This window comes from Dunckerocampus dactyliophorus, chromosome 15 (assembly GCF_027744805.1).
Source record: "Dunckerocampus dactyliophorus isolate RoL2022-P2 chromosome 15, RoL_Ddac_1.1, whole genome shotgun sequence".
NCBI classification, from domain to species: Eukaryota; Metazoa; Chordata; class Actinopteri; order Syngnathiformes; family Syngnathidae; genus Dunckerocampus; species Dunckerocampus dactyliophorus.
The window spans coordinates 15,159,736-15,172,962 of NC_072833.1; the positions used below are offsets into that span (position 1 = coordinate 15,159,736).

General features: G+C 39.9%; 1 protein-coding gene across 1 annotated transcript in view; it reads left to right on the top strand.

The window, feature by feature from the left end:
- adam19a (ADAM metallopeptidase domain 19a) overlaps nt 1-13,227 on the top strand; it is an 84,692-nt gene that overhangs the window by 44,401 nt on the left and 27,064 nt on the right. Inside the window, exons 4-7 of the mRNA XM_054753935.1 lie at nt 1,755-1,836; nt 6,351-6,427; nt 9,329-9,524; nt 13,148-13,213. Coding sequence (XP_054609910.1) covers nt 1,755-1,836; nt 6,351-6,427; nt 9,329-9,524; nt 13,148-13,213 — 421 coding nt within the window. The remainder of the gene's footprint in view (nt 1-1,754; nt 1,837-6,350; nt 6,428-9,328; nt 9,525-13,147; nt 13,214-13,227) is intronic.

Here is a 13,227-nt window from a genome sequence, read left to right on the forward strand (position 1 = left end):
AAATTTGCTTTGTGATCCATACCTTACTGTGAGCCGTCCACATCAGACAATTTACTCCTTATAACTAGGGATGCTCCGATCAGGGTTTTATGCTGCCGATTCCGATTCTTATGTAAGTTACGTATACCTAAGTTATAGCTAAATTAACACCTAAGTCACTCACACTCTACACAGAACACATGAAGGACATACAGTATACCTGTAAAATGCAGTAATAAAAAGATTAAATGCAATAATTAAATGAAACTAATAAAAAAAGACAGAAAACTCTCCTTACTTTTATCCTGGTGGTTGTCTTGCACACTGGAAGGGCGATTGCAAGGGAGGGTACACATAAAATTTGTTTGGCAGGTCTGAAAATGGCAGCCTTCATTTGATGGAGCTCATGAAGTTTTTTTATGTTGGAATTCGATCGCATATTAGTGGGAATTGTCACAAACATTCCTTTAACCAGACTGTGGCAATCTACGGTGTATAATAGACGCTCCTGCAAACATTAAATTGGTGACACACAGAGACAGCAGCAGACGTGCCAATTGCATGCATTAACACAGTGTGTGCGGGTGAAGTGAGGTGAACAGGAAATGAACAGGAAATGCGAAAATTCTGCGAATTTGTCTTGCACAATGTCCCACAATATGCACAGACTGGTGAACACATTTATTTGGTTTTTGTTATTATGATTTTTGTACTTTCCATGCATCCCCTGACAGCAGGTCACTGCTGCAACATACTAAAATACATTTGTCATCTACAATCCTTTGTGCTGACTGCTTTTTTCCAGTTTAATTATAGGTAGCACCAAGCATACAAGTGCTCTATTGTATGGAAACTGACCTTTTGTGGCACCACTGGTGTGTCTCATTGTTTGCTGTGTTTAATTGCGGTCAGTTGTTGAAGCACAAATGCTCGTTCTGTTTTTCCAGAATTCTCTGAGAAGGCTGGGAATTCTACATAATTACATTAAACTGCAGCCAAGCCATTCACTTTCTGTCTGTGAACATTGTGATTACATTTTTGTTTTTATGTGCATAACAACAACAAGGAAGAAAGTACCTCTCTCTGTTGCTTTTGGCCGGAAAAACAATACAGCTTTAATTACACCTCTTTTTTTTGGCTTTCCTTACCCTTGCCCCTCGATAAGAGTGTTACAGCACTCTTCCTTATTGCTGACTTTAATTAAAGCCAGCTAGGTGTAATCTGTAGCGATTAGAATTGGCGAGAGCTAATGCACACAACATTTGATGGTGATAGATGGATGTGTTTTCTCCTTAATGACTGCTCGCAGAGTCCGAGTGAGAAGCTAACTGTTCACTTCCTATTGCCAGTAATGTGTGCCTTGCTCCATTTAAAATTCAGCATGTGACCATGCATCATTATGAAGAATGAACTGGCCTGGTGGTATTCCTGTTTAACCCGGCGGGCGTCCTCACATACAATAGAGTGTTTTAATTATTTCCTGGTAGTCACGAACATGTGATACATGCATATGTCCAGGCAGCATCCTAACAACACTGTGTGCATTCTGCTGTGTTTACAACGCGTCTTTATCTTGAAATCATTTTGTGACGCTGCGTATTGTTGGTGATGCTTCTCGAGTGTAAAGTTGAAATGGATTTCCCCACAGACAAAGTGAGGCCTGTGCGTTGACATTTAGCTCTGCTTGCGGCAGCGCTTGTGTTGTCTCCATCCAAATTAAATCATAATCGCTCGCATCTTCTTCTTTTTTTCTTTTTTTCTTTTTTTTTATCCAGTGAGCTTTTGGGTGCAGACTTCACAGAGACCTACTACACAGACGATGGACAGCCAGTGACTGTGACTAATCACAACTACACCGTAAGTAACATGCAAAACACAATGCTGTCTTTTTTACTTGCATTAGGAGAATGCTAGAACATTATACCGTGGGGAAAATAAGTATTATATGTTTATCCCCTTACAAAGATGCAGTATGAAGTTTTTAAAAAGTTTTATGGTACATTTATTGTAACAGAGAGACAGAAAGTAAAAAAACATTACAGAAATAAAGGTTATACATTTATTTGTATTTGCTTGAGGGGAAAAAAGTATTTGATCGTCGTGTACTCGGTGGACAAACCCTTGTTGGCAAGCACAGAGGTCAGACATTTCTTGGTCACCAGGGTTGCACACATCTCAGGTGGGATTTTGGTCAGAGAAACGGCTCCAAAGATTCTTCCATGTTTGACAGTAGGGATGGTGTTTGTTGGTCTCATATTCAGCATTTATCTGCCTCCAAACATGTTGAGTGAAGTTGATGCCAAAAAGCTCAATTTTGGTCTCATCTGACCACATCACATTCTCCCAAGCCTTGTCTGAGTCATTCAGGTGTTGATTGTCAAACTTCAGACGTGCCCGTACGCGTCTTTTTTTTTTAAGCAAAGGGACTTTCTGGGCACTGCTAGATCTCAAGCCATGACAGCAATGTGTGTTACTAATGCTTTTCTTGGTGACTGTGGTCCCAACTCCTTTGAAATAATTAACCAGCTCCTCCTTGGTAATTCTGGGCTGGTCTGCCACCTTTCTCACAATCATCCTTATACCACAAGGTGAAATCTCCACAGTGAGAGCGACTGACAAAATTCTGTCTCCCTCTGTTGCAATAAACCTAAATGGGCTGGGCTGTTAAGGGGTGTAAACTTCCGAAATCAGCAGAGGATCACATACATACAGTATTTTCCCCACTGTACCTACCCAAATCAATCGGCTTGCCAATCCATGTGAAAACATTTGGCATTTGACTGTAAATATTGCAGAAAGTGCAATAAACGTCACATAGGCCATTCTGTGCACTTTTAAAATTCATTCTTTGATAATTTCTTGGCTCAGGCACAACATGGCTCCCTCTTGCTGGGTTCATTAGCATAAAGAACGGCGACATGAGATCCAATCATGATCGAGCCGCGAGTGGGGGCGTGTGGATGCGCGTGGAAATGGCAAAAACACACACAGAGAGTCGTGCAGTCAAACGGCAACGTGAGGAGTAACAGATGAAGTTAAAAGGATTGTCAGTGTTGCTTCCTGCATTATCCTGTGCATACAAAGATGATTTTTCACTTACATTGCAGAAGAATTCATATTCTCCTTTTTTTCTCCCTTTGACTTGCGCTCCGCTAAACTGATTTGGCTGAGACGGTTATTAGATTGCCACTTGTGAGGTATGTCTTCCAAAAGGAATTATAGATGGAGGTAATTCTATAATGCAGTGTACCTGAGGTAAAACTGCAGCCAGCCCCCTCTCGGGATGGACTGTGCCGCCCCACATTGCTACTTTTGTGATTGTGCCAGATGGCGGGTGGTGGACAGCAAGTTACAATTCAATTGAGAAATATTTAATCTTGAGATGCTTGATATTGGCTTTCTTACTGATATCTTTATTGTCCAGCACTTCATTACTGATACCATGATCAACAGAGACCGACATGAGCGGCAGCTCCCTCAAGCTAATGTCAGGTCACAACTCGTGGAATGAATGAGTACATTATGCTTCTTTTACTGCGATGCCACTGGATACATTTCACAAATCAACAATTTTTGTGCAAAATAAGACAAATACTACAATATGTAATACAAATTATAGAAAAAGTGCCATGTGTATTTGTTTAGTTATTTATTTGTCTTGACAAAATAGTCATTAAAAGGTCATGAGCAATACGCTGATCCAGAGCGTCCCAGACATGCTCAATGGGTGACATGCCCGGTGAGTGTGCTGGCCTTGCAGGAACTGGGAACCTTGTTGTCCATAACATACACCTGCCTGTACCATAACCGCACCGTCACCATGGGCCACGCAATCCACAACACAGGTGCATTTTGTCGATGGTTTTTGAGATGCTGAGACCCATTGTTGTGCCGTTCATCCACGACCATCACCTTATGTTGCAGCATGATAATGTACGGTCCCATGTTGCAAGGATCAACAATTCCTGTAAGCTGAAAACATCCCAATTCTTGCATGGCCAGCATACGCACCGGACATGCCAGTCACTGAGCGTTTGGGATGCTCTGGGTCAGAGTATACGGTATTTAAGGAAAATGGTAGTCACACCAGATTTTCGGACTCCCTCGTCCGTGTTTCACTAGAAAGGCCAAAATGTTCCCAAACAGACGATTTTACTCACTGAAGAGGGTTTTCAAGCACTGGTTTCTCCTTGGCACTATCGCTAGCCATGACTCCAAAGGCTGCGCTGAACTGTATTTGTTTTATGGACTAAACGCGTGAGAAAGTGTTACACTTCCAATCACTTAATGTGTGCTGTGTGGGAACTGGGTATCGAAAAATGTGATTACGCGTACATGTATTGTTACACCCCTAGTAGTGAAGCAGTCGCTTTTTTAAATTAATATTGGTACACTAGGTCCCCAACTTACGAACATCCGACTTTTGAACATTTGCGGATACGAACACAAGCCGACTGGTCTATATTTTATTTTATTTTGCCTTGTAGTCGCTCCATCAGTATTTATACTGCTACATGCTTGATCAGTAGAGGGCACTGTGACACTGCTAATGGGATCAACAGGAGAGAAAGACGAGGAAGAGGAGAGAAGAAGGCTAAGGGTTGTATGATACAACCCGGACAGAGCGTGTGATTAAAGTTTATGAAGAGTTAATAGGCCTGCTTAATTCTACACCACCCACAGAACACTACCTCTTTTAGAAGAGTCTAACGACGACGACAATGATTTGTCCTTTTTTCAATAACTCCTCCTCCTCCACCACAACGACGTATGCTCGACCACTCCTCTTCAAAGGTAAATAACATTTATCATTATGTATTATTATATCATTTTTATTGTTATTGTTTTTTTTTCATTAATTATCCTCGTTTAATATTACTACTACATCCAAACTCATATTTACATACATACAATATGCATACAGGTATATGTGTATATGTATACACACACATACATGTAGTACCTATATAATTGGTAATATTACCTTTTCTCCGACTTAAGAACAAATCGACTTGCGAACGGTCGTCTGGAATCAATTGTGTTCGTAAGTTGGGGACTTAGTGTATTTAAAAAAAAAAAATCCACTTATCCGTTTTATCCATGCAGTTTTCATTTGTTTTGTAAATATATCAAAACATAAATGAAATGTCTAATTTTACGGCCTCCTTTTTAGAAAATGTTTTGTAATTTTACTCCTGAAGTTTTTTTTTTTTTTTTTTTTGTTAGCCCGTTTAATAATATGCTTTGCAAAGCACTTTGCAATTGCAATTATGCGTCTTTGTGTTTAAGAAGATGACATATGCGAGACGACACCTGCACGTGCCCGCTGCAAGCTGTGTGTGAGCACATCACAACCGCAGCATTCACATCACATTCTGGCAGCAGACTAATTGCTGGATGTTTGCAGGGTTGGCAGGGCGGGGTAGAAGCTGTTCTTTCTCGCTGACAATTAATTTGTATGTTCGCTATAACTGAGCTGGAATGAAAGAGCTCATTTCACGCTCTGATGAACTGACAATTTGGGATGGTTAAAAAAAAAAATCAACCTGCTTGCATAATTTAAAGCTAGTGGCGATAAAGTCTCTTTTAACATCAGCTGCTGATAAGAGCTTCGCAGCTGCTTTTCATATCACCAAAAGTTCACAAAGAGTCAGGGCAGCTTGTTCGCGTTTCACTTCAACATCAAAACAGAATTTGGTCAAATAGGAAATAATGTAAATCCAATGAATCCGTTCCAGACACCCAAAAATATTAACAGAAAATACATTTTCGAGAGAATAATTGTAGTTTTACATGCAGAAAACTAAATGAATGAAACTGCTAAATGAAGACTTAACATCACTTTTACCTTTTATTGAAGACTTGTTGGAAAGACGGTGAGGAATTTGATCGTTGGTCATCTTTCAACATTAGCTTCCTTGATTTATCATTTCTTTGCCAGGATGGAACTTATTGTTGATGCAGCAAATTGACTAGTTTGTGTAACACTCTCATTTTGTCAAATGAATGTGCCTTACATGATACCGTACTATTGTGTAAACTAAGTATCGCGAGAGTTGGTTTTTGGTGTGTGTGATCTAACATGGCTGAATAAACGAGCAATGCTGGGAGTAGTCCATCCATATCTTTATTAATACCACAATTTTTTTTTTTTTTTATTTCTGATGAAATACAGGAGTATAATGTTTCTATTGGTAGGTTCCATGTTTACAGTATATAGCCATAGAACACAATATTCAAAATAGACTAAAATGGCCGGTACTGAAGGGGTTGTCTTTTGAAAAATGGCTGTGATTGAATGACTTAAATGGCTTGTATCAGCCTGCACTCACAATAGGAGTCATTTTAAAACACTCTGGTTTGTCTTCCAGAATCATTGCTTCTATCACGGCCACGTGAAAGGACATCCACATTCCTGGGTGGCCCTCAGCACCTGCTCAGGAGTCAGGTATGTGCATTTTACTAACATGACATAACACCACAGCTTACAGGCTACGCACGCTCTCTTTGACCTCTGTTAATATTTCAACAAGAAAAAGAAATGAGCTCCCATATGATTCATGTCCGGAATAATTTGCATGGAAATTGGCTAGATAATAGCTGTAATAGTCACACTCGTGTATTTTTTTCCTTAAGATAAGTTTATTATTAGCTTTATTTTCTGCATCAAGCAGCATGGATTTGGACTGCATTTAGGAGGGAGGACTAGGATTTCCTTTTTTCATTTTATTCCGGAGTCATTTTGATCCTCTTAATGCATCCTGGGAAGAAGTTCTAAAACGTAACTGGCAGAGATGGGTTTTAAGGTATAAATGTGTGCATACTGAAGTGTGACATCATATTTTCAATGTAAAAAAATTGAATACATAGACATGTCATACGCTGAGGCGCTGAGGTACTCCGTCTGAGGCATCCATGAGCTGGAATGTACTTGTAGCTGCTGTGCTTCTGCAGAGAGGAAAAGCCAGTACCAGCTTATTTTTTTTAACTTTATTGAAATACACAAACAGCAGTGCTTGCTAGAGCTAGATTTATAAATAAGTCAAATGCAACATATTTTATGCTCTGCTGAACGAATGAATGAAGTTGACCGCCAAGATGGAGGATTATACATACAGTACTGTATAGCCAAGCTCCACAGAAAGTGATCAGACAACAAAGTAACAGGGCTTTTCCTGGAGAAGGATAGGGTGCATGCACTTCATATACAAATACTCCTCACCTCGTCACTGCTTCAATTTCTCATTTAACATTTTTTCAAAAATATATTCATTAATAAATCATGCCGTTTTGTGGTTGAATACCTCCTATTATTTGTCAAAAAACATGCATATTGAAGTAAATTGTACATATTTTTGCCTAAATTAAGCATTTTAAAGCATAGGGCTAAATTAACTAAAATAAAAATATATACTGCAGGCATTCAGAATACATATTCAAAGACGCTGTGAATCATATGTAGTATTATACACTGGTCTCTAGGTGTCAGTAATGTGACTCTAATGTTCAGTGAGAGACACACACACACACGACTTGATTGCTGGAACAAAGGGCTTTTATTGCAGGTTTGAATTGGCTGGCACAATAATCCCTAATAAAAATACGGGCTACTGTTGCAGCTGTAACCCATGCCAAGCTAAATCTCTACTCCGAACCTCCGACACCACTCCTTGTACGCCTGTCTCGCCGCTCCCCTGGGTAACACAGTTATTGTAAGACACACGAGGACGAGTGCTATTTGTCTTAAATGGCTTATTTACTCTTATTATGTGTACTATATTATCTAATATGAGTGTAAAGGTGACTATAGGGGTGTTCATGTCGAGGTGGTTCTAATAGATACATACTTAAATAATAAATGATTTAGAAGGTCATAAACAGGTTTTCTATTCACTAACTACGAAAATATTAAATTTAAATATAGTGAATTTTATTTCCTATTTATTCCCCTCTGTTTTTCTGAAGCTGTGGTGGTGGGCTACATGTGAGGTGGACTGGCGCCACTGTCGTGCCGGTGGTTTTTTTTTTTTTTTTTACTGTTAGTAAAAATGTCAACATTAGGGTCGTTTTTAAAGGCTTCAACAAGAAATGCATTATTTAACTTTAAAAACCTTTCTCTCTGCCTTTTCTTCTGTCAACTGCCAACAGGGCAGACAGGTGATTCAAGTGCACATTTTAAAAAATAAAGTGTAGTGAAAAGTTTTTCCTCCCACAATTTAAAAACAGGCATGTTAGTTTAATTGACGACTCTAAATTGTCCATAGGTATGAATGAGTGTGAATGGTTGTGCCCTTCGATTGGCTGGCTACCAGTGTGGGGTGTACCCCGCCTCTCGCCCGAAGTCAACTGGGATAATCTCCAGCATACCCGCGACCCAAGTGAGGATAAGCGGCATAGAAAAAGAATGGATGGATGGCATTACAGACGCTGTATACGAGAAATCAGGATTATGCAAAAGACAATACGTCAAGTCAGCAATGGGCACATTTTGCAACTCATTGTGAAATAGTAGTTAAACAAACAAACTTGGAGAAAACAGATTTCTATATTTGAGTTCATGACGCGAAGGTCAGCCATGAAACGACTTATTTTTTCTACATAACTAGCCACTACAAGTGAACACATAACTTTTGTTATAAATATAGGCATCTTGCCGCTGACTTAGTTTGTCCGTAATTGGAGTAATAAATATGAATAATAAAGATGAAATTATCCTTGTGTGACTGCAAAAAAAAATCTGTTCTCCACTTTTTTTTTGCTGCCGAGGCAAAAGAGCAAATCAGAAGGAGGCTTAATGTTAGGTGACTGATGGCATATGACATCTACAAACTGTTATGATGCGGCTGGTACGCGACCCACACTACCGTTGTGATCGCCGTAACCGGCACCCCTGATATAGCATATATGTCCGTTTGTACAATGTATTACTTAACATTGTTTTCACATTTAAAAAAACAACAAAAAAAAAACCTCATTTCCAAGGTGTGGCGGCTTTTATTTTACTGGGGCATTGTGCCACGATCCATTACATGTAGCGGAAACCCTGATTTAAATTACTATTCTCTTCAACTTGCATATCACAAAATTCCATCAAACAAGTGTTTTGTTTTCCTTTTTTTAAGCACCAGTTTGGGCAACGTTTAAGCACAGGCACCATTTTAAAAGTACCAATTTGGCACCAGTATCGGGTAATACCTAAACCATATCCAACCGTAGGTAGAAAATAAGGTGTGGGGGCCAGACATTTAACAACTGTGATGTAAGGTTTTGGGGGTGAATGTTATTTTTCCCTCAGTGCACTGTGTTTATTCTGCGAGAGTCATTTGCCTCCCCCCCAACTTTGATGCAGGGGCCTGATATCTTTGAATTCTAACAAAACTTTCTACCTGGAGCCAATGGCCAGCGTGGGTCCTCCCCACCACCATTCATTGCTGACGGCGGACCAACTGGAATTTCACGGTGGAACGTGTGGTCAAGGCCATCACATCACAGTGTCTACACTGTCCTCTCACATAACCAACCTCCTCAGAGCACATCATTCAAGGGTGAGTGCAAATGCTGTATTTATTAGTTGATCAATTGATGGTTGCGAATTGTTATTTGTGTGTAATTGATTGTTGAATTCCAAGTTTGACTCGGTGCTTCAGGTTGATGCTCGCTTTAGTAAAGATGACATGAATGTAGTTTACTTCACTGCTCTCCTAGCTGGTAGAGTTATTTGTCTTGACGGCTCTGTCTTTTTTTTCCATCATTAATTCTCCACATCAATCTCTTTAAGGACCTCACAACATTAGCAAAAGCCCTCCCAGCGCTTCACTAGGCCACCATCATTCTCCTATTCCTCCATTTCTTTATCTTTCTCATTCCTGCATCACGCCCCTTAGCGCTCCCATTTCCCTGGGCTGGCGCCCATTCATCCATCCCGGCTGTGCAGAATGCCAGCGCAAGGCGAACCCACGCTGGGTCCAGAGGCTTTTGTTTGCTTCAACAATACAGACTCCAGTGCACTATGGTGGTGCCACATAGCCGAGCCAGCAGTTTGTCTACATGTTAATCAATGAGGTTTAATCACAGCAAGGCCTCGATCTAATAGCTGTACTTAAACCTTAGGAAGCCTACTTCTAGAGGGAGTCTGGAGTCGTAAAACGGGCTTTAAAGTAGGGATAACCTGATACCACTTTTTCAGGTCTTACATCGTTACCGATACTACAGTGTTGTGTGTCACCCGATAACTACCAAGCCGATACAAACCTTCTTTTCGCCTCTTGTTATAGTAATAGATTGGTATGCATGTAGTTTACTCTATATAGGCCTAAAAAAAACACCATGTTTCAAATTGTGGAACAAATATTCTGCTCCCCTGAAGCAGTTACTCCAGGATTTTTTTTTTTGTGATTGTTGTGGCCTAACATGCCTGATTTCACAGCAGCTTTTTCACAAAGTTGCAGCAAAAGTTGCAATGTTTTGAGGCTTATTTTCTTTACTAGCATTGCATCAGCTTGTGATTTTACACATTTGTTTTATGCGTTCTTTGTAACCTTAGCCCAAAAAGCACAGGGTTTCTAACAAAAACATTCTTTTATTTGCATAAGAGCACATTTTTTTAAACAATGAACGCAATTTACCATTCCACTCAGGATCTTTCAGGCTTTTTTTTTAAGATGCCTGATTTTTCCAATAAATTATGATGGAAGTTATGTTTGTTGCAATTAAATTGTGGGAGGAAATGAAAGTTGCAATAAATCGTGATTTTCCCTCTGTGTGTTTGCATGAGATAAAAATAAAAGGAAAACTTTCACAGTTAAAAATCATTTATGCTGAAGACAACTAAACTATGCAAATACTCTGAATGAGCATTACAAAACGAATGGCGCTTTCTCTACCAGCCGTACACAGACTACTCCAAAGTACAGTATATCCACGCTTAATTTCTAGTATTCTCACTTGAAAAGATGTACTGTAATAAAAATGGTTAAGGAGCGTACTCACTTTTGTGAGATACTGTCTTTTGAAGGGACAATGTATGCACCGACTTCCGCCAGCTGCCTAGCGGGTGCCAACATTCGAACATACTGCCAGCATTATATCCGCCTCTTCCTGCTTTGAGTACGCCAACGTAATACACGCATGCGCACTAGTTTAATGTGTTGTCAGCTAATGATAGCAATTTGTCAGAGTTTAGCTACTAACTTTAGCTATCTTTGAATGTTCATATTGTAACAAGAATATGACTACATATTGTTGATCGCCTCTCTTAGACTGCTTGTGTGTGTGCGTGTGTGTGTGTGTGTGTACATGGTCATGTACATGAATACCAACAGCTGTGAGTGACAACCATGAAGGCCAGTTTTTTATGCAGTTTTATTCATATTGTGAAAAATATGTTCTTTTGAAATGCAATTGATAACTCCTTTTATGGATTGTAACAAAGGTTGTGCTGAAGGACCTTTCGCTCTCCACAGTTTTTGAAGGTGCACAGAAATTTACTTTAGGGTGACAGTCAAGGTTGGTGGATCTTCCAATACAGCAGTGGATTGAATGATGTGTTGTCGCGCCTCAGCTTTCTTCTCAGCTTTCTTCATAGGACTAGCGGACTGTAAAAACTCTGCATACTCCATGGTACTTTTGCAAATGTTTTATCAAATTGTTGTTGTTGAAATATCCCATGCTGCTGTCTCCCATTGAGATACTCACGTCACACAAATTGCACTAGACTTTTCTTTTCTTTAAAATAGCTCCACACAACTGAGATGAAAACGGCGTAAGCCTCACTGACTCACACACTCGCAACTGTGTTTGCTAGCTACTGCACAACAGTGCATTGCAGCTGCAGAGTGTCTATTTACGCCGTGTTGTGCAACGTTAAAGTTACGCGATAGTTTTGCCCTTTGGATCGGATCGGAGGGGTTATATTTCTTTCCTCCTATCTGATCCTGTACACGCACGGTTCCTATGCCAGCATAGAAAGGGGGGGGGGGGGGGGGGGGGGGGGGATCTGGTGGATCTGTTTTTCTAATGCGCTTGCTGGGGCAGCTAAGATGTTTGTGTGTGAGACTTTGTGGGCTAGGCATCCCGGAAAACATTTGGGAAGATTGACAACCCTCTGCTGTTAACCTACTCCAACCCTTTGTATGAGCTCCATTACCTAGCTGTAATCTTCTGGAAATTATATAGTGGAATAATGGCATACATATACAGAATAATGAAAACAAGCCATTCATTCCATAATTTATTTACCGTACATGATACTAAGACTGCAACTAATCATTATTTTTTGTTTTAATTCGAGTAATCGGTAATCGGACCAAGGCAGACCTCAGTCCAGATACGGACCCAGTGATGGCCCTTTACAGACCCGCAACCTATTAAAGTGAATGGGAAATATAATAACATATAATCATTCTAGCGGACTGATCAGGCAGTTTGCTGGCGTAATTACTTCAGTTATTACGGTTACGTGACAGCAAACATGGTGACATCACTCAAAATGAGCCAATTAAATAGTTTGTTTACTTGCTGAGTACCATGGCTTGCTCAAAAGTAACAGAAGTTGACAGAGGAAAACTAACATTTACCGAAATCGGATGATATTTACATTTTTAAATACAAAAACAGGTAATGAAATACCAAAATAGTTGTCAGTTTATTGGATAATTAAGTAATCAATTAATTAATAGTTGCAGCGCTAATGATACAAATATATTTAGTGAGTCTGGAGAAAGTCTGGAAAAATACGGAATTTTTAAATATCTAATCAGTAGGACACCTGTATGTGGACCGATACCAATATTACCAATATTGGATTGGGCCATCCCTAGCGGGTTTTTTCAAGATTTGTTTAGTGGCAAGCTTTAATTTGTTTTCAGCGATATGTGTAGTGATTGGCTAAGGAAGACTACGGTGTGTCTGCTCGCATTAAAACACAGCAAGAGACTGGCTGGTCCATCGTAGCCTTTTGCAGTGTACAGTAGTGGCATCTGTGGTTGCCATGGTAACGACGCCAGCACCTATGTCCTTCTTACCAAAACAGATGTTTTTTGGTTGTTTTTTTTTTTTTGTGAGAGCTCTTAAAATCAAAGAAGACGGTTTTATTTCACACCTAGTGTGTCAAACTCTTAATGTGTCAGTCCTGTTGACTGAACTGTGCTTCCTTTGTCCCTGATGACAGGTGAAAAGGAACACGTGGGGCACCACCAAGTACATGGAGCTCTACATCGTGGCTGACAACACGCTGGTACGCCTTACTCA